Source organism: Sturnira hondurensis, unplaced genomic scaffold, assembly GCF_014824575.4.
Source record: "Sturnira hondurensis isolate 20B ecotype Veracruz unplaced genomic scaffold, ASM1482457v3 Scaffold0002840, whole genome shotgun sequence".
Lineage (NCBI taxonomy): Eukaryota > Metazoa > Chordata > Mammalia > Chiroptera > Phyllostomidae > Sturnira > Sturnira hondurensis.
The window spans coordinates 1758825-1778212 of record NW_028075471.1 but is presented as its reverse complement, the minus strand read 5'-3'; the positions used below and the strand labels follow the sequence as shown (position 1 = coordinate 1778212).

General features: G+C 42.5%; 1 protein-coding gene across 2 annotated transcripts in view; it reads right to left on the bottom strand.

The window, feature by feature from the left end:
• Positions 1 to 19388, bottom strand: part of CACNA2D3 (calcium voltage-gated channel auxiliary subunit alpha2delta 3) — an 861794-nt gene that overhangs the window by 90709 nt on the left and 751697 nt on the right. For both annotated transcript variants that reach the window (XM_037040694.1, XM_037040695.1), the window contains 3 exons: positions 13453 to 13514; positions 12409 to 12453; positions 1964 to 2026 (listed from right to left, as the gene is read on the bottom strand). In XM_037040694.1, the coding sequence (XP_036896589.1) occupies positions 1964 to 2026; positions 12409 to 12453; positions 13453 to 13514 (170 nt within the window). The remainder of the gene's footprint in view (positions 1 to 1963; positions 2027 to 12408; positions 12454 to 13452; positions 13515 to 19388) is intronic.

The following is a 19388-nucleotide window of genomic DNA, read 5'->3' as shown; positions in this document are numbered from 1 at the left end:
CGAAAAATCAAGAAAGAGAGGAGGGAGAAATATAAGCTATTTCACTGACTGAATATTGAGCATTGCCTTTTTAATTCAAGGGCCCCTTGGAACCTTGGGCAAACTGTGGGCGTTCAAGGTCGTTAGGAACGAGAAGGACTTTAGTGTTTCACGTGTGTAAATATGTCAGTGTCAGTGGAACTGGTTGTTAAATGAAGAAGAATGATCCCAATTGGGGTGCAGGAAACCAGACAACATCGAATGAGCCCTAGAGCCAGGCTCCCAGCGCAGTGCTCCGGCCACTCCACAGAGACACAGCCGGGAACGCAGCCCAGGGCCCGGGCTTTGTCTGAGTCACTGTTGGTGGTATGTGTTGTTGTTGGCCGTTCCAGGACTCACACTGGAAGATCCCACCACACCCTTCCTCCCCTGGGAGCCCTCCCTTCCTGACTATGGAGGAAGGACAGTTCCTCCTCACAGGTTATTGATTTGTGTTCTTGCTCCTTTTTAATTGAGCTAACATTGGTTAATCACATTGTAAGTTTCAGGTACACACCATTATAATTTAGCATCCATAATACTGCAGAATGCTCACGGCCAAAAGTTTCCCTGTGTCATCATACAGTGAGTATCTTACTGGTTCCTTTCCCAGCCAAACAAGCACATTACCACAGGCCTACAGACTTCCCTGTTCCCTTAGAGACTGGCCTTGTTTCACTGGCTTATTCCTCTTATCTAATATCCACTAACTGTCCCGTGTCCAGCGATGTTCAGCATCTGAGCAGATGGGTGTGGGCAGTTTGAGTCTCAATGTGTAGTATGAGTTTTCACTCATCAAATGTGCATTTAAAAATCCCGTAACAATCTCACGGACAGAGAGGAAACAAGCACAATTCTACACGTTCTCTCCAGCCAGTCTTTATGAAGTAATGGGCATTAAACTCTGACCCTAAAAGGCACACTTAAAGACAATTAATTAATCTAGTAAGCAATAAGGGGCCTATTGTACTGTTGACTACTAAAGACTTTCAAATGATTTAAATGGGACTTCATATCCTCAAATGTTACAGGGAGAAGAAGCCTTATGTAGTCAGCCATTCTCCTTTTACAGAACCTGCCAGGAGGCCCAGGCAGGTTCCGTGATGTACACAAGACTAGTTACGAAAGGGCGCTCTGGCCGGGCACCCTCTGCCTCACCTCCATATCACACCACACTGCTCATGCTGCTGTATTTTGCCTTTGTAAAATATGCTAATTTAACATCTCATTGCAGAAACATGTTTTAATGCACGGAGTTTTAATGCTATGGATGTTAACTCTTATTTTGACTTCTGAATACACAGGAGATTTCTGTGCTCAGCCGCAGAGCTTGTTTTTTATCCCCCCAATCTCTTTCCCTCCTGCCCTGGCCCTGCACGGGGCTCCCTCCAATGAAGAACATTCTTTGTCTCTCTCTGGACCCTTCTCCCTCAGTGTGGAGTGCCCAAGTTAATCCTGGAACTCAGATTACTGATTTGTAAAAAGCAAAAACCAGAAAGAAAGCCATAAAGAATAATTATGTTGGAATATATATATCTGTGTCTGTGTGTGTATATATATATAAATTATATATATATATATGAAGATAAAATATCAAAAGGAGGAAACCTCCTTAAAATTGCCCAAACTCTTTAAGGCACCCCTACCCTTGAGGCATGGAGTTCTATAAATTGAACATTTTATGAGTGAGAGAACAGACCTTGGGCTCTGCATCCCCCCCCCCGCCCCCCGCAACAACCCCCACTGGGAGGTAAAAACTCTTTGGGGCCTGCTGAGAAGTAGGCTGTGACATTCTTAGAAGGCTGGAAATAAGGTTTTATAATCTCCTGCTATTACCTCTTAAATATATATCATTGTCTCCAAGTTTTAACACCGTAATTTGTTTTCCCTGACTCAAGCACATTCTGAGCTCCTTGCTTGGAGTTGGCAGAAGTTTCTCACTCACCTGTGTGTAGTCTTCAGACACCAGAATAAATCCATTATTGTCTATGAGGTAACAGTTCACAGTCTAGAAAATAAAAATACCACAGTTTCAACTTTGTATCCTCAGACTGCTTTTACACAAAATGACGTACTTCCAACAGGAGAGAAACCTATTTTAGGTTGTTTGGGGAGAACTGAAAATGCCTGCTGGCTCCAGGAGTTAAGGCCATGGTTAAACGCACCCATGTTTACTTTGCAAAACTAACAAACAAAAATAAAACACCACATGCCATCCTGAACATCCTAGATTAGGATAAAAAGAATACACATTAAAAGTTATTAATTACAGTTTATCTTCCTTTTCTTCTTTATATGAATAATATTTGCCAGGAACAAAGTGATCAGAGACCGTGAGTGTATTCGCAGTGGTGAAGTGCAGGCTGTTTGGAAAGCGAAACGCCAGCACAATGTCATTACCCTAATGATGTATTAATGAAAACACCGTGTCAGCTCAGAAGACCATCAGGGGACCAGGTAATATTTTTTAATTTGTTCATAGACTTAGGCAGTGGGGGAAGGGGCAGACTTCTGTTAAAGGGGCCCCTCAGGCCTCCTAAAGGTTTTCAAACTGTGTTTTTAATTGGGAGCTGGATTTGGGGGCAGGGCTGTTAGCTTTTGGTAGCTCAGACTTATAAATTGTGGAAAGCAAGGTAAGCCCAAACCTCTGCTTCCCCCACACTACTTTAATCTCAAGTGAATGATTTGCTACAGGCTAAGTTTTAATTACAGTGCTGTGGAGTTTAAACTTAAGGTTTAATTCCGTCCTTGATGTAACTCAGTTTCTATTTATTGCAGCTTTACATACCAACTGCAACATTTAATTTGTAACATATCTTTACCCTGAGCTAAATTTCCCCTTGCTCCAGGCCACCACAGGGCTGGTGTTTCAGGGATATTTACCTATCCATGGAGATGGTTTTAGTCTGGCACCGAAGGTACAGCCCAGAGTTGGTCAGAAAGATTCATCCTCTATTGCTAGGCAGTGGTGGAGAGTTAGCAGAAAATGAAAAGCTTGCTAGCACTTTTTATGAAAGAGTTGGCTGCTTTGGTGAGCCATGGGGTTTCTCTTGGTTATTCAAAGATACCAGGTGAATGACTTGGGCATACTGTTGCTATTTGAAGAAGCTCTTAGCTGTGTGCACATAACTCTGGCCCTGGTGGGAACCTTGACAAACCTTCTCCATTTTTAGGAGACAGCATTTTGGAAGCAACCTCACAGAGCTGTGCTGTCCAATATGGCAGCCACTAGCTACATGCAGATTTAAGTGTAGTTTTAAGTTAATTAAATAAAGTTAAAAATCCAGTTTCTTGGTTGCACTAGTCACATTTTCAAGTGTTCCACACTAGTTGTAGCTAATGATTCTCCTTTTAGACATCTCTGTCACCGTAGAAAGTTATTTTCGACAGCAGTGTTTTTTTAGATTACTCTACTACTCCAGTGACTTTTCACCCACTTTACACTGGGTCATATTAGACAAATCCATATCCTCGATGATTTGAAAGTCGTGATCCTAGAAACTAGTACAAAGGACACATGGAGAACAACTAAGGGGGGTGGAAATGGGAGGGAGGTGGGGAGCACAGTGGGGGTGTGGGCTGGGATGGGAGTGGGAGACGGAAAACTGTACTTGAACAATAATTAAATAAAAAAATATTAAAAAAAAAGAAAGTCATGATCCTCCTTTGGCAGGTCTAGACACAGAAGCAAATGATGGTTAACGTCTATTCAATCAATAAATACACGCTGAGTGTCTTTATATTCAGATATTGACTCTCCAAATCCTTCCAGGAGTATAAGAATCAAAAGTCATCATAAACCATGTCCCATCCCTAATTATAAAATTAGTTCCTACTCAAATACCCCTAGCCGATTAGTACTTTTGCTATGAGATTTGTATCTTTGGTCAATATCTCTCTGCTTGTCTAGTGTTGTAAATATTAGACAAAGCAGGTACAAGGCAAACAAATCATAAAGTCAACTGAAAATCTTGAGAAAGAGGCAGGATTTTGTGAAGTCCATGAAAGTGTGGCTGGAGATTGGCTCAGTGACCGAGGGAGCCCTTGGCATGTTAGAGCCTGTCTGAACATGCCTCTTCCCTCCTCTCTTCTCTCTCTCCACAAATTAAAACCACATGCAGTACAATACTGGGCTTCTTAGTGATCATAGTCATTACCATGTCATTGACATCATGTCAATGACATCACAATGGTATTACATTATCATCATCACAATGATGATGTATTACTTACATCATCACAATGATGTCCCAGGTAACACGTGAAGAAAGGAAAAAAATACTGCAGACAATAAGAAAGATTCTTCCAATGAGAATGACTTCAAAAGCAAGGGACCAAGAGAAGTTCCTGGGGACCCAACTCTACTATCTTTGAGCTTCCTTGTGATCGTTCTCAGAAAATCGAATGTAAGGGGAAGGATTCTATATTGTGATGCATTATAATTTTATCAGAAACATTATACAGTTGATTCTCAAACAACGTGGGTTTGAACTGTGCCAGTACATTTATATGTGGATTTTTAAAAATAAATACTGTGAATGTATTTTCTCTTCTTATGATTTTCTTTTCTCTAGCTTACCTTATTGTAAGGATACATTATATAATACATATAACACACATTTTGTTATAATCAGCTGTTTATATTATTGGTTATTGATAGGCTTCTGGTCAACAGTAGCCTATCAGTAGTTTAGTCTGTTTAGTTTTGGAGCAGCCAAAAGTTATGGATGGACTTTTGATTGTTTGGGGGGTGGTGCCTCTAAACCCTGTGTTGTTCAAAGGGTCAATTGTGTTCCCGACTCCCCAAGCCCACCAGGTTTATTTTTTGTTTGGAGAATTAGGGCACAACTGCAGTTCTAACCCAAGTTGCTTAAGTAAAATAAATCTATTTTTACAATTTCCTATCATTTAGAGACAAAATTTCAAAGAAATGTTTTCTTAGTTGCCGTGGGTCTTTGGTGTGTGTATGTGGGGACCACTGTGCTCCTTATCCTGGCCAGCAGTCGGGGGGCAGGCTGGCCATTTGGAGACCCACTCCCCAAGCATCTCCCTTCCCCCGACTCTCTTATGGGGTGAAAGGAACAGAGGAGAGAGTCCAGAGCAGGAGAGAGAGATGCTTCAACTCAGGACTTGGAAAACTGAGCTGTAAAAATAGAAAGATGGCAAGCCTGGGGGAACACCAGTTGAAAATCTTCACTCAAAGACATTTTCCAGGAAACATTTGATCCTCTCTAATAATAATATTATTACTTAATAGAAATAACAATACCAATAACAGAAGAAATGACAGCTACAGGATGACCGATACAGTCCTTACTTGTCACACTGTCAAGTAGGGGTTACCCTCTCAGAGGAGAGGCCTGAGGCCCAGAGATGTTACCCTGCCCAAGGTCACACAATGCACCGAGTAGGACATGAATCCAGTGCAACGTGACTCTGAAGCCCACTACTTCCCCTGGACATAGGACATAGTTAGGACCTGTTCATGGAAGGTTTTCCTTGTTTGGAAAAAAAACAATCCCTTAACATACATAAAGCCAAGGACAGATCTCACCTACCACATGTCGCCTGAGGAAACACAACAAATGGCAGGAAAAAACAGCCAGACCAGTCAAGATACCAAGTGCTTAATGTGTTATTATTATTAGGGCTGAAGACAGTTAAAAACAACAAAGGTGACTGGTGTTTGGGGCCATTTTATAAAGCAGTGTTGACCCTCATTGTAGGTCCCTAAGCTCCCAACACACACTTCTTAAGTTAATATCTGAAGCCAAAAGTCTTACTCCAAATACAGCTGAAGGGGCTTTTTCCCTGCAACCCTATCACTTGCTAAGGAAAAATCTATGGAAGACAAAAGCCCATTATAGGCTAGAATCTGAAACTTGATGATCCATTCCATGTGGTCACATTGGTCTGCATCCTTCCCGCTGATGAGGAGAAGAACAGGGCGAGGGCCGGCCAGGGCTCCTAGAGGACAACTTGCCTCAGCTTCCCCATGCTTCAAAGAACCTCGCATCCACTCCAGCACAGTGGACACACTCTCCTTGGTAAGAGCTGGGGAGTTGTACTTGCTCAGGTTATACTGAGTTCCAGTTGGCATTTACTTCTTGGACCATGCTTCCATTTAACATTCTTTTTATTTAATGTGTTCCCCCTTAGATTAGGATTCTTTGACAGGGACTGGTAGCAGAGAAGATGCCGTACTCTACTTGGTTATAAGTAAGTGTGAATTTCAACGTTACATAGATTATTGACAGACTTGGCCACACAACCAGGCGAGAAACAGATACTGCCAATGTTGCAATTTACAAATCATGGAGAAAATCACAGGTCAAAAACAAGGATGCTGGGTCATGGATACAGATAGGGATCACCAACTCTGATGAGTGCTGTTAAGTTTTCGTGGGCAAGACTTTTTTTTTTAACATTTTATTTATTTATCTTTAGAGGGGAAGGGAAGGAGAGAAGGAGAGGAGAGAAATATCAATGTATGGTTGCCTCTCGTGAGTCCCCTGCTGGGAACTGGCCTGCAACCCAGGCATGTGCCCTGACTGGGAATCGAACTGCGATCGTGTGGTTCGCAGGCCCGCACTCAACCCACTGAGCTATGCCAGGCAGGGCTTGTGGGCAATACTTTTATGTTAGGTAAATTTAGTCACCACAATGACTTCCTGAACAGACCCCAGCCCCCACCCCAACCAATGACTACTTGGATTAAATTTTTATTGGGAAATGCGGTGGAGTGAAATAAGCTCACTGGAATTAGGTGAACAGGATACTGGGCTAGAGACTAGTCTGCACAGAATTAGCCAGATTCCAGTCTGACCAATTGTTTCCTCTGTGTCTCTTTACAATAAATAATATTCCACTGACTTCTCCATACTCCCCTGCCAGTAAAAGGAAATGGAGTAGATATTCTCTCAGCTTTCTCAGATATTCTCACCGGGCTACTTTCCCCCCAAATTAAGGCATACATCTTGGAGGTATCTGCCTATTGCCCTGTCCACAGGTAGATTGACAGGCTAAAATTGGAGAAACTAGGGGCTCTAAGTTTTGACATATATTGTGAGCACCTACTCCACAGCCTTCTTTGACAAAACATTTAGGGTGAGGTTGTTTGAAAAATGCAAAGATAAAGACGAGGAGGAGGGAGACAGGCAGAGAGAAGTTTGTTTGTTTGTTCTTTTAAAATATCTTTCTTCAATTATTTGATGACACAATATTGCTCAGAGAAATCTGATTCCAGGGCACAAAGGCAGAACAGGCAGAACCTGATGATAAAGCCCCAAACCAGGCCATGAAACTCAGGCAGCCACAAATAGTAAGGAGAGCTGGGGAGGCAGGAGACCTGGGGAGGGAGACGAGCACCAAGCTTGTGTTAACAGAAAGGTGGTATCAGTCCCCAGGAGGCTAAGATACTGGCTTGAGAATCAGAGATTCTGACATTTGCTATCGGTGTGAGTTTGAGCAAAGTCTGTTAACACTCTGAGTCTCAGTTTTCTTATCTGAAAGATGGAGATAGCAACACCTATTTCATAGGGTTGTTGAGAAGATTAAGTGGGAGGGTGAGTGAAAATGGGCTGAGGGCTGAGACTGATGTGAACTGCTGAGTGGATAGGAAGTCCTCCAGGAACCCATGCTCACATGCATCAGCAAATAATGTTTATTGGTTTCCTACCGGGTGCCATCAAGTACCCTAATGCTGCAAGTTTAGAATTTCCCAGAAAGGAAAGTTGTTCCATAGTTTATAACCAGAGGCTGTTGGAGGCAGGTTGGTAGAGATTGGTTGCTTTTTGTTCTGTCTTTTGTTTGGTTGTGGGGGCTACTTTTGCTTGCTCTGATTGGTGCAGGCTGAGCAACAGTCACTAAGAAGCCCAGTATTGTACTGCATGCTGTTTTAATTTGTGGGGAGAGAGGAGAGAGGAGGGAAGAAGCAGAAGGGAATAGGGAGAGGGCTGGGTTCTTACATCTGAGGGTGGGGCCTGAGTCTCTGCATCTCTGGCACATAAAGTGACACTTCTTACCTGATATTCCCCAGGCAATATGATCCCTTATATTTTGATCCCTTATATTTTAATCTGATCCCTAATATTTTGAATATGGAACAGACTGACCCTTACATCAGATAACTTGATGTATCTTTTCATCATAGGTCAACTATCATATCAAAATACTGTCTTTTAAAGGTAACTTAAAATTATTTTCAATTACAGTTGACATACAATATTTTATTAGTTTTGGGCATACAGCATAGTGGTTAGACATTTATAAAATTTGTAATGTGATCACCACCCTGGTAAACCTAGTACCCACATGGCACCATACACAGTTATTACAATATTATTGGCTATGTTCCCTATACTGTACTTTACACCCCTGTGACTGTTCTGTAACTACCAATTTGTACCTCTTAATCCCTTTACCTTTTTCACCCAGCCCCCTGATCCTTATCCCATTTGTCAACCATCAATTAATTATCTGTATCTATGAGTTTTTTTCTGTTGTTTGTTCAAAGATACTGTCTTTTGAAAAATGTACTACAGAAAGGTCACTTTGAACAGAAGTGCCTGGAGGGAGTCACCTTTGCCCACGCCCTCAGTCGATATTCCACTGGCTGAGCTGGGGGTGCCAGAAATGGAGGTACCTGGCTACTTGATTTAGCCTCTCCCCCAGCTCGCCATACTACAGGGAAGTTGTTTGGATTCCAGAGGAAATGCCTAAAAGGCCTTACTAAGTCTGATCATGACTATAAGTCTCTCTTCCTTTGAACAAGAGAGGGTGGCAGCTGATTCTGAATATAAAGTTGTCTACCCTCTTGCTGCCTTCACACCTCCTCCAATACCTCAGTCAAAGAGAAACTTCTCATCTCCTATTCTCTTTGCAAAATACTGTGCCTTCATCAGGAGATGGTGAGAAGGTGAGTGGGGGAAGAGAAGGATTTGAGTGAGGAAACAATGGCTCCCATGGAGCAGACACACCAGAGCGGGGCATGGTTCTCCTTCTTCCCTTCTGTCTGAATGCCAACCTCATATCCATAGTCCATAATACCCTTTGCCACCTCAGCACCTTGCCTGGAGTGAGCTCTGCCTGTAAAGGGCATCTCATGCTCTGAGCATTGTCTTCCATCTCATCTCCTTCTTTGTCTTCAGTTAACTTAAATGTTACTCCTCTGAGAAGCCTTCCCTGATCAGCCTATGTTAGTTTAACTCACAGCACTTATCAAATTGACAATCACAGACACAGTCTCCCTCTGCTAAACAGTGAGCTTCTAGAGGACCAGAGCCATTTCTAACTTGGCTTCCCATTGATTCCCAGGGGTTAAGAGGTACCAGACACATAAGATGGGCTCCGTAGACATGTTTTGAAGGAATGAGGGTGTATATAAGTGTTGTCTCTGTCTTTTGAAGTTAATAGTCACCCTCAGTGGAGTAGGGTTCCTTAAACATCTTCACTCAAACTCAGAACCAGCCCCTCCAAGGCACATGGCCCCAGGCACATGCCTGGACCAACCAAAGATGTCTTTCTATAAGGTGGGATGACACCTAGCCATGCCGACTCCACCCACCAGCCCAGGGTACTCGTTAAGGCCTGGAGTCCACTGATGGGTGAGATAGAAAGGCTTGCGTGGATTGGAGGCAAAGTGTGGCAGATACATCTGAAGGAGTTGGGTCAGGTCTCCTGAGATGAAAAGCCATAAGCGTGTGACCTTAATGAGCCCCACCAACTGTTTTTAATGGGGACCTGATCACTTGAGGTAGTTGGGGGAGAGGAAGGACATAGTCGGTCTCAAAGGCTTAATTAAAAGTTATGAAAGGACAATGACACGTGGAAAGAATCTGCCAAAATGTTGGAAAGGGGCCTCAGGAGGAAGATAGGACTGACTTTTCCATTGAAAGCGACATCAATTGGTCAACTGGAGCCAAAATTTAGAGTCAGAATGGGAAATGAACAACAGTTTCAAACTACAAAATGAAAACGTTTGAGATCAGATCAAGATTCAGGAATCAGAACAAAATCAATACTTAATTTTCAAACTATGTGAAACTTTATATGAAATTTGAATGGAGGGTTATACCAGTGGTTGCTAAGATGATCGTTAGTGGTGAGGAAGGCATCTCATCTTGTGCTTAGTATGCCCAGGAGAAATCACCAAGTGCCTGAAGTGCTTGTGCCACTGCTGACTGAGGTTTTAGATTCAGGTGAGCCAATACTCAGGGGAAGGAAAACATCTGTAGACATTTTTGGCTTATAGTTAACATTTATTGAGTGCTTAGCATTTGCTTGGAGCTCTGACATGCATTTTTTTGTATCTTATTCATTCCTCACCATTACCCTGTGAGGAAACTGAGGCATAGAGGTTCAGAAAATTGTCCAAGGTCTTGTAGCTTATTACTGTCAAAAGTCATGATTTGAATCTATACTAACTCCATAGTTGGCACTTTTAACCACCATGCTATACCACCTGTAAAATCAGTCATTCAACAACAAACATATATTATATTTTTCTAAGTGGGAATCCATTTCCTCTTTAAAAATGCTGAATTTAATTGTGAATTTGATACCTATTCTAGTTGTCATTTTCATTTTTAAAAAATATTTTATTTATTTTTAGACAGAGGGGAAAGAAGTGAGAAAGAGGGAAATATCAATGTGTGGTAGCCTCTCGAGTGCCCCCTAATGGAGACCTGACCTGCAACCCAGGCATGTGCCCTGACTGGGAATCAAACTGGCAACCCTTTGGTTCACAGACTGACACTCAGTCCACTGAGCCACACCAGTCAAAGCTCCACTTGTTTTACATGTGAGGCTGCACAGAGGCAGAGTAGGTTGTAGAAAATTCACTGCCTTTGGCTTTATTAATCAAATTGTTTAACCAACCATCCATCTAGCATCCAAACAATAAATGAGTAACCAACTAATCAACAAATCAACCAGCAACCCATCCAATGAGCTAACTGACCAACCAACCAACCAAACAAACAACTATGGCCAACCAACCAATCAACCAATCAAACAACTATGCAAACTACCATCCATCCCACCAGCCAACCAACCATTCATTCAGTCACCCAACTAACAAACCAGCTATCCCCCATTTTCTTACAGTTAATTAAAATTAGTACTGTACCTACTCTACAAGGCAAAGACTAAATTAATATTGTTATTAAGCTGTGTTGTTTTGAGCTGAACACTCCAATATGACCATACATGTCTCAAAGTCAGAGGAGAGGTTTGAGGCCGCTTGTCTGTCCTATGAATGGCAGACCCAAACTTACTAAAAGACTATTTGGTCATAAAACATCATAGGATGTCCTTTGCCATGGAAAATTTATTTATTTGACAGAAAAAGTTAGGCTTTTTCTGAAAAGCTGATTGTTTGGGTTTTGCTCTTTGGATAGTGACCCATTAACAATTATGATTTGTTTTTTAAACTGGCAGCCAGATCTTTGGGGACTGAGCATTGTATGATTTAACTTCCTCCTTTTTACATCCCTCTACTTGTTTTTCCTTTGCCTACTTTTTTGAAATATATTTCTAATCTAAGTTTTCCATTTGAAATTATGTTTGGCTAGGATTTCTTTAATCCCTGTGGCAACCGGAAGGAATACAAATACATGGTTATTTGTAAGTTCCAGCTTATGTATTGACTAATGTTCAGCTAACACAGGAGACAAAGGCGACTGGAGCCAAAAGAAAAGGCCACTGCATATCTGCTTGCCCTGATACATGGGCAGAGGGTGTACGGAGTTGAATTCTGTAAAAGCATAAGTACAACAGACAGACTTATGGCAGTGGTAAGTTTTTTTCTTCTACTGCTCATGCGTGGGATTTAAAATCCTCTGAGGTGGGGGATGGTGGGGGAAAAGGGAGAGAAGGAAAGGAAGATGTAGGAGGGAAGCACTATGCTAGAATAAAAAAATTTTGAATTTTCATCTCCTAGATGTTCAACTCGTTTAGTACATGAAATTAAGCACATCATTTAATTGCTCTGATCCTCAGTTTCCCACCCTGCAAAGCAGGATAACCATTCACATGCATTTCACTGGGTTGTTTTGAGGACAAAAAGAGATAGCACATGGGGATATACTTTCAGAATTATAATGTGAGCTTCAAATGGCAGTAACTTATATTTTTTTCCTATAAAAGCCCAAAATTCTAATAGTGCTGTCTATGGGACACTTAAAGCACTATTTCTCTGGCTCTCGTAAGTTATCTGATTGGGGGAAGAAAGAAAAAAAGAACAAAGCAATTATCCCTGGGTGTTTTGGAGACTGGTCCAGATCAATCTGGCAGCTCTGGCTCTGTTTCCAGCAGCAGTCCCTCTGTGAGAAGGTACCCTCTGTCCCTTCCCCTTGACCAGGACAGAAGCAGGGCCAGAGGCCTTCTTACCTCATCATCACAGCTGATGGAGCATTTGCCATCCAGAGAGGCACACTGTGGGTGGGAGAAAGTAAGGGGAGATGTGTTACTTGGACATCCCTGGGTCTGCTGTGGCTCCGCTTTGTTGCTCAAGGACAAGCTACCAAAGCCCCTGCCTGTTATACCAATAGCCAATGTCATCTAAATGGAATGGCCCACGATGAGACTGCCTGTCCTCTCAAGGACTGATACCAACTCCAAGTAGTGATAGTAGTGATAGGAAAGGCAATGTTAGGGAGGACCTGGCTCTTTTTCATCTTTATTTATGTCATCTATTTTAATTTTTGTTGTTATTCAATACTGGTTTCTTTTAAAGAACTCAAAATCTTTGAGTAATGAGAAATATAATTATGTAATTATTTATTTTTAAATTAATAATTGCCAGTGACTTTTTAAAAATAAACTCCTGTCAGTGTTCCTAGTATACAGTGACCTAAAATATCTCCATTTAAGAAAGGATTCCCACATTTAGAATGGAGACAACTTATGTGTTGACATTTCTGCTGGATTACTAAACAAATATTACTGAAATCACTCAGTATGGAGAGCGCAGTACTAGGAAAGAAAACCCCAAATTCTCCAAGATAGGGGAGTGCTCTGACCTAAGAGGGTAGAAGTATGCATAGCGAAATCTAGTCATGCAAAGGCCTTCAAAAGTTCAATTAGGAGATTCACAGATACATAACTAGGCAAGACAAGAGCAGAAAAAACCACTCTGAAAATTCACAAAGGTCCTCAATAGTATAAGAAAAACTTTATGCTTTAGCAGATCACTATCTCGATCTCACAATTAAAACTGTTTGTGGGAGCAGATTCCCAGCTTCCCAGCACAGGGTGTCCAACATGCTGACAGCCTTTTATTTGGCAGTGAAATGAAAGGTAATCTGAGCAGCTGGCAGTTTGTTTTACAAACATTCATCGGAAATCGGGCCCTTTCAGGCTCCGGGTACCCAAATGTGAACACCTGTATAACAACACTGCCGCTAACACTTCAGTGTGCTGATTATAACGTACCTGTCTGCTGGCCGTCCAGAACTTCCTTTGGAAAAATTCAAGTTTCATCTGAATGCCTACAGCTGGAAAAAAATATAAATAAAACAAGGCATTAGAGATCCCTTTACACAATGTTTAAAGGTTATCACTGAAATTTATCTGTCATGGCAAGAAGCTGATACAAGCATATCAGATAAAACCATGTCAAAACAAAATTTACAGTGATGTATACAACTAAGACATACTATCTTTTAGGTAAGGAGTTTTCAAGGTCACCTGCACTAATAGGACTCTTGATACAGAGCAAATTGAGCCCAGTGCAGATGGTTCTTTAGAGACACGTTACTAGAGTATTTCTAAAATTCACATGCATATTGGGACACCCTTCCCCAAGGCAAGCTAAAAACAGAAATGAAAAAAATAAACCATTTTGAATTTCACTGTTTCTTCAGAGTTCTCATTTAAGAACCTTGCATTTCTAAAATGTGTACTATACATGTGTTACTGAAATATAAAATTTGAAAAGCACTTGTCATAGGCTGGTATTTGGAAGTGAGTCACTTGCTAGGTAACTTAGTCTAACTGGCTTCCAGGATTCATATCTCAATGATCTTCCCTCCCAGGAACTCTGAGAAAATTCTGTTCATCTACAGAAAGCTCCCTAAAGCAACAGACAATGATAGTCCCAGTGAGAGAAAGAAACGAAAAGGGGAGAAGTTAGGAAAGAGGGGAGGAGAGTGGGAGGACTAGAGAAAAAAGCCACAAGATTAGCCAAAGAACCAGGGAGGGGGCAGGGAGGAGGTAGGCAAAGGGGGCAGAAATGGGGAACATCTATAATAGCATCAATAGTATAAAAACATAACAACATTTTTTAAAACTTGAAACTTTGGGAAGTGGAATTTGGTAGAACCTCAGAACTATGACAGCAACACACTCTCAACAGTTCTCTCCATAAAGCCCAGGCAAAGTAACTGTGCAAACCACGTCCAAAAGTGTTCACATCAGAGCAAAATCTCATCAGGTGGTGAGAAAACTGTAGAGGGGTCTGAAAAGAAAGAATGAGACTCCGCACTGGAAATACTGGACTCCCTGAGGGGCAGCATTTACTCCAGGGCAGCTTTGCAAACTTCAGTCCATTGCTCACAAGCTCTTCAATTTTNATTTGGTAGAACCTCAGAACTATGACAGCAACACACTCTCAACAGTTCTCTCCATAAAGCCCAGGCAAAGTAACTGTGCAAACCACGTCCAAAAGTGCTCACATCAGAGCAAAATCTCATCAGGTGGTGAGAAAACTGTAGAGGGGTCTGAAAAGAAAGAATGAGACTCCGCACTGGAAATACTGGACTCCCTAAGGGGCAGCATTTACTCCAGGGCAGCTTTGCAAACTTCAGTCCATTGCTCACAAGCTCTTCAATTTTTCTGTATCTATATGCCATCAGTATCACTATTTATCTCACCATTCTCTTTTTAAAAAATTAAATATCAAAAATAACTTCAACCTAAGTAATAATATCTATCAAAAGAAATATACAATTATAGGACTTCTGGCCAAGATGGAAGTGTAGGTAGCCACACCGTACCTTCTCGCACAACCAAGAGGACAACGACAATTTAAAACAAAAAACAACTAGAACTGACAGAAAATTGAACTGTATGGAAGTCTGACAACCACAGAGTTAAAGAAGACACATTCATTTAGACCAGTAGGAGAGGCGGAGATGGGTAGCTGGGCATAGAAGACTCATAGCAAGGCAGTGGCTGGAGGACCCAGTGAGGCAGAGGATTGCGGACTGGGTGTTCCCACATTGACACATAAGTAAACTGGGAGAAATAACTGAGGAGTGGTCAGTTGTTGCCCAGGGATGGTGCAACCCAGGGCCCTAGCACAGGGAAATAAAGCCTCAAACAACTGATTAAAACACACCTGTGGGGGGTGAGGCAGCAGGAGAAACTCCCAGTCTCACAGGAGAATTTGTTGGAGAGACCCACAGGGTCCTAGAACATACAGAAACCCACCCACATGATAATCAGCACCAGAAAGGCCCAATTTGCTTGTGGGAAGTGACTGAAATCTGGCAGAGAGCAGAGCAAGCACCATTGTTCCCTCTCAGACTCCTGCCCCACATATACTGTCACAACACAGTAACATAGGTTGCCCCACCCTGGTGAACACCTAAGTTTCCTCCCCTCACTACATAACAGGTGCATCAGGACAAAAAAAAAAATGGCCCAAGTGAAAGAACAGATCAAAGCTCTAGAAAAAATACAATAAGCAATGAAGAGATAGCCAATCTATCAAATGCACAGCTCAAAACACTAGTAATCAGGATGCTCAAAGAATTGGTTGAATTTGGTCACAAATTACATGAAAAATGAAGCTGGAGTGCTGAAATGGCTCACTTAGCTACTCTAAGTGAAATAAAGAAAAATAAAGGAAAATAAAGTGAAATAAAGGAAAACAGGGGACCAATGGTGATGGGAAGGAAACTGGGACTCAAATCAATGGAGTGGACCAGAAGGAAGAAAAAACACCCAAACAAAAAAGAATGAAGAAACAAAAATTTTAAAAAAATGAGGACAGTCTTAGGAACTTCCAGGACATCTTTAAACATTCCAACATCTGAATTATAGGAGTACCAGAAGGAGAAGAGGAAGAACAAAAGTAGAAAAGTTATTTGGACAAATAATAAAGGAGAACTTCCCCAATCTTGCAAGGGAAATAGACTTCCAGAAAGTCCAGGAAGCTCAGAGAGTCCCAAAGAAGGTGGACCCAAGGAGGAACACACCAAGGCACATCATAATTACATTACCCAAGATTAAAATTCAGGAGAGAATCCTAGAAACAGCAAGACAAAAGGAGACAGTTATTTACAAAAGAGTTCCTATCAGACAATCAGCTAATTTCTCAAAAAGAGACCTTACAGGCAAGAAGGGACTGGAAAGAAGTATTCCAAGTCATGAAAGCCAAAGACCTACATCCAAGATTGCTCTATCCAGCAAAGCTTTCATTTAGAATGGAAGGGCAGATAAAGTGCTTCCCAGATAAGGTCAAGTTCAAGGAGTTCATCATCATCAAGCCCTTATTATATGAAATGTTAAAGGGATTTATCTAAGAAAAAGAAGATAAAAAATATGAACAATAAAATGACAGCAAACTCACAATCATTAACAACCATACCTAAAACAAAAACAAAAGCAAACTAAGCAAACAACTAGAACAGGAACAGAACCACAGAAATGGAGATCACATGGAGGGTTAGCAACAGGGGAGTGGGAGGGGGAGAGAGAGGAAAAAGGTACAGAGAATAAGTAGCATACATGGTAGGTAGAAAAAGAAAGGGGGAGAGTAAGAATAGTATGGGAAATGTAGAAGCCAAAGAACTTGTATGCACGACCCATGGACATGAACTAAAGGAAGGGAGTGTGGATGGGAGGGGATGTGTAGTAGGGTAGAAGGGAATGAAAGGGGTAAAATGGGACAACTGTAACAGCATAATAAATAAAATATATTTAAAAAAGAAATACAGAATTATAAAAGAAAGTTCACTTGGTACTCCTAAAATCTTGCAGGCCATCGTGTTAGACCACCCCTCCTCCTTGGGGAATCATTACTGTGCTGGCTTCAGGAACTCAAAGATTCATGAAGGTCTTGGGTTCTTACTCTTATAACTATCAAGTGCATTTCTACCTTCTGAAGACACTGCTTTAAAAAAATTAATTTATTGATTTTAGAAGAAGGGAGAGAGAAACACTGATTTGTTGTTCCACTTATTTATGTATTCATTGGTTGATGCTTGTAGTTGCCCTGACTGGAGATCCAACCTGCAACCTTGGAGATTGAGGACAATGCTCTAACCAACTGAACTACCCAGCCAGGGCCAGGACATTGTTGAAGGAAGCCCTGAGAACCAGGGTTGATTAGGGTGTGCATGCTTGGAGAGATTCAGCCTCTATCTTTGCACTTAGAATGTCAGACTCTAGGATCAGACCAGGTAGAGCTAAGCATGGCTGCAGTGTGCAGAACAAAAGTGTCTGAGATGAGTCATTTCAGCACTCCGGCTCATCCTGCTTTGCCTTAAGTGTTGCCTGCTCTCTGGACCAAAAGCTCTCCAAGGGCAGGGACCTGCTCTTGCTCCCCATCCCATCCCTCTGCCCCCCAGTAAGGTGCTAAGCACGCATGTGATCCATCGGTAAACGCTGGCTTTCTTTCAAAACTTTCAAGCGATACTACGGTCAGTAGTTAGAGATAAAGATGGAGGAGTAACATTACCTAGATAAAGGTTTTTTGGCAGTTCTGAACACATTAAAACAACCTGGAGACCTTTAAGCAAAATTACTGATGCCTTTGTGCCTCCCCGCTCCACACCAAGACCAGCTAAATCAGAACTTCTTGGAGTGGCATCTAGGCACAGGCAGTTTAAGAAAAGCACCCCCTTTGATCCAAATGTGCACCCAGAGTCCAGCATGTCTCTCTGCAGGCCTTAGTGCATTGACTATCGAGGACCTATTATAACATCAGACGACAACACCAGCTGTCATTCCCAGGCCTGGAGAAAATATTAGAGAATACCCAAAGGGAGCTGATTCTGGAGCCTGAGGGCTGTTTAATGCAGTTTCAAGTAAATTTGTCTTCCAATTTGCCTGCCAGCCCTTATCTCTGTGGGGATGAGCCAACCAAGGAAGCTGTGAAACACAGTGTGACTGGGTTTTGCTGCAGGGAGAAGAGAGCCAGCCCTGAGCTCTCATGAAGGGGTTTGAATGAATATCTCAGGTGTGACCAAAGATAGGGAGGGTGGAAGCAAACTGGCTTCTGAGCAGAGGGCCTCGAAATTGTTTTGACACCCACTCAGTAGTATGCAAGAGGAGGGTGGAAGGCGGGTGTGTCTCTCTCTGCCTGTATGCCTCTCCCTGCAGCTCCCCACCCATGTGGCTGTCCAGCCAGCCCTTCCCAGGCTGGCAGTCGGAGCAGTCCTCAGGCTACCTCCCAGGGCCAAGGTGAGCAGCAGGGCAGGCTTTGGGACTCTATAGGATGAAGGCAGAGAGTTCTCTGAAGGAGTCACCGCATGGTGACCTTTCCATGATGTTCCTGGCTCCAGCAGCCCAGAGCTGCCCCAGCCCACACATCACTGGAGTCTCTCCATCAGAGACCTGTACTCTTTCTGAGCACCCCTGCCACTCTAGATGGAGCCCTGTTTTCACCTCCCTAATGAAGCTAGTGGCTTCCTCCTGGATGTTTATCCATCTCACATACTTGCAGCCTGCTATCATCTGCCCCTTTCAGTCTGTACCCCAGCTCCTCGGAGCGCTTTAATCTTTCCTCATGAGTCAGTCCCTCCGTCCCATTAATCATGCGGCTGCTTCTCTCTGATCTCAGGCCAACAGGCTGCATCCTCTCCCTGGTCCTGATGCCCTAAACTAGGCACTGCTTCACTTGCTTCTCACCACCCCCTTGTCTGGGCCGTGAGGTCCATGACAGCAGTCTCCCAGACAGTCTTGATGGCAATGGGTCCTCTCCATTTGACCCAGCCTTGTCTTTGCTCCCTGACCCTCAACACCCTCCAGCAACTCTGGCCTTTGGCTTCCCACAGCATGTCTGGGTTTGCAGCATTTTTACCTACAAGTTAATATACTTCTCTATGATCAAGAGACTCACAAGTCCATTATTGGGTCATCCTCATGCCCATTTGTTCAGTGGCCTCCTCCAAGCCAAGCTCCAAGCTTAGTATCCAAGCTGGATACTAAGGGGAATGAGAGCACGCCCTCCTTCAGTGTGTCATTGGGAAGTAGCCATGTGGTAAAAGGGACATCAGAGGCATAAACAGAGCACTGTGGAGCTCAAAGGGTATGGCAGCCTTGACCAGGGAATGGGCAAGAGCTTTATGTTAGGTAAGGCACAAGATCCACCTCATGGGAATAGTAAGAACAGAAGAAAAGATGGTAATTCAAGTGCAGAA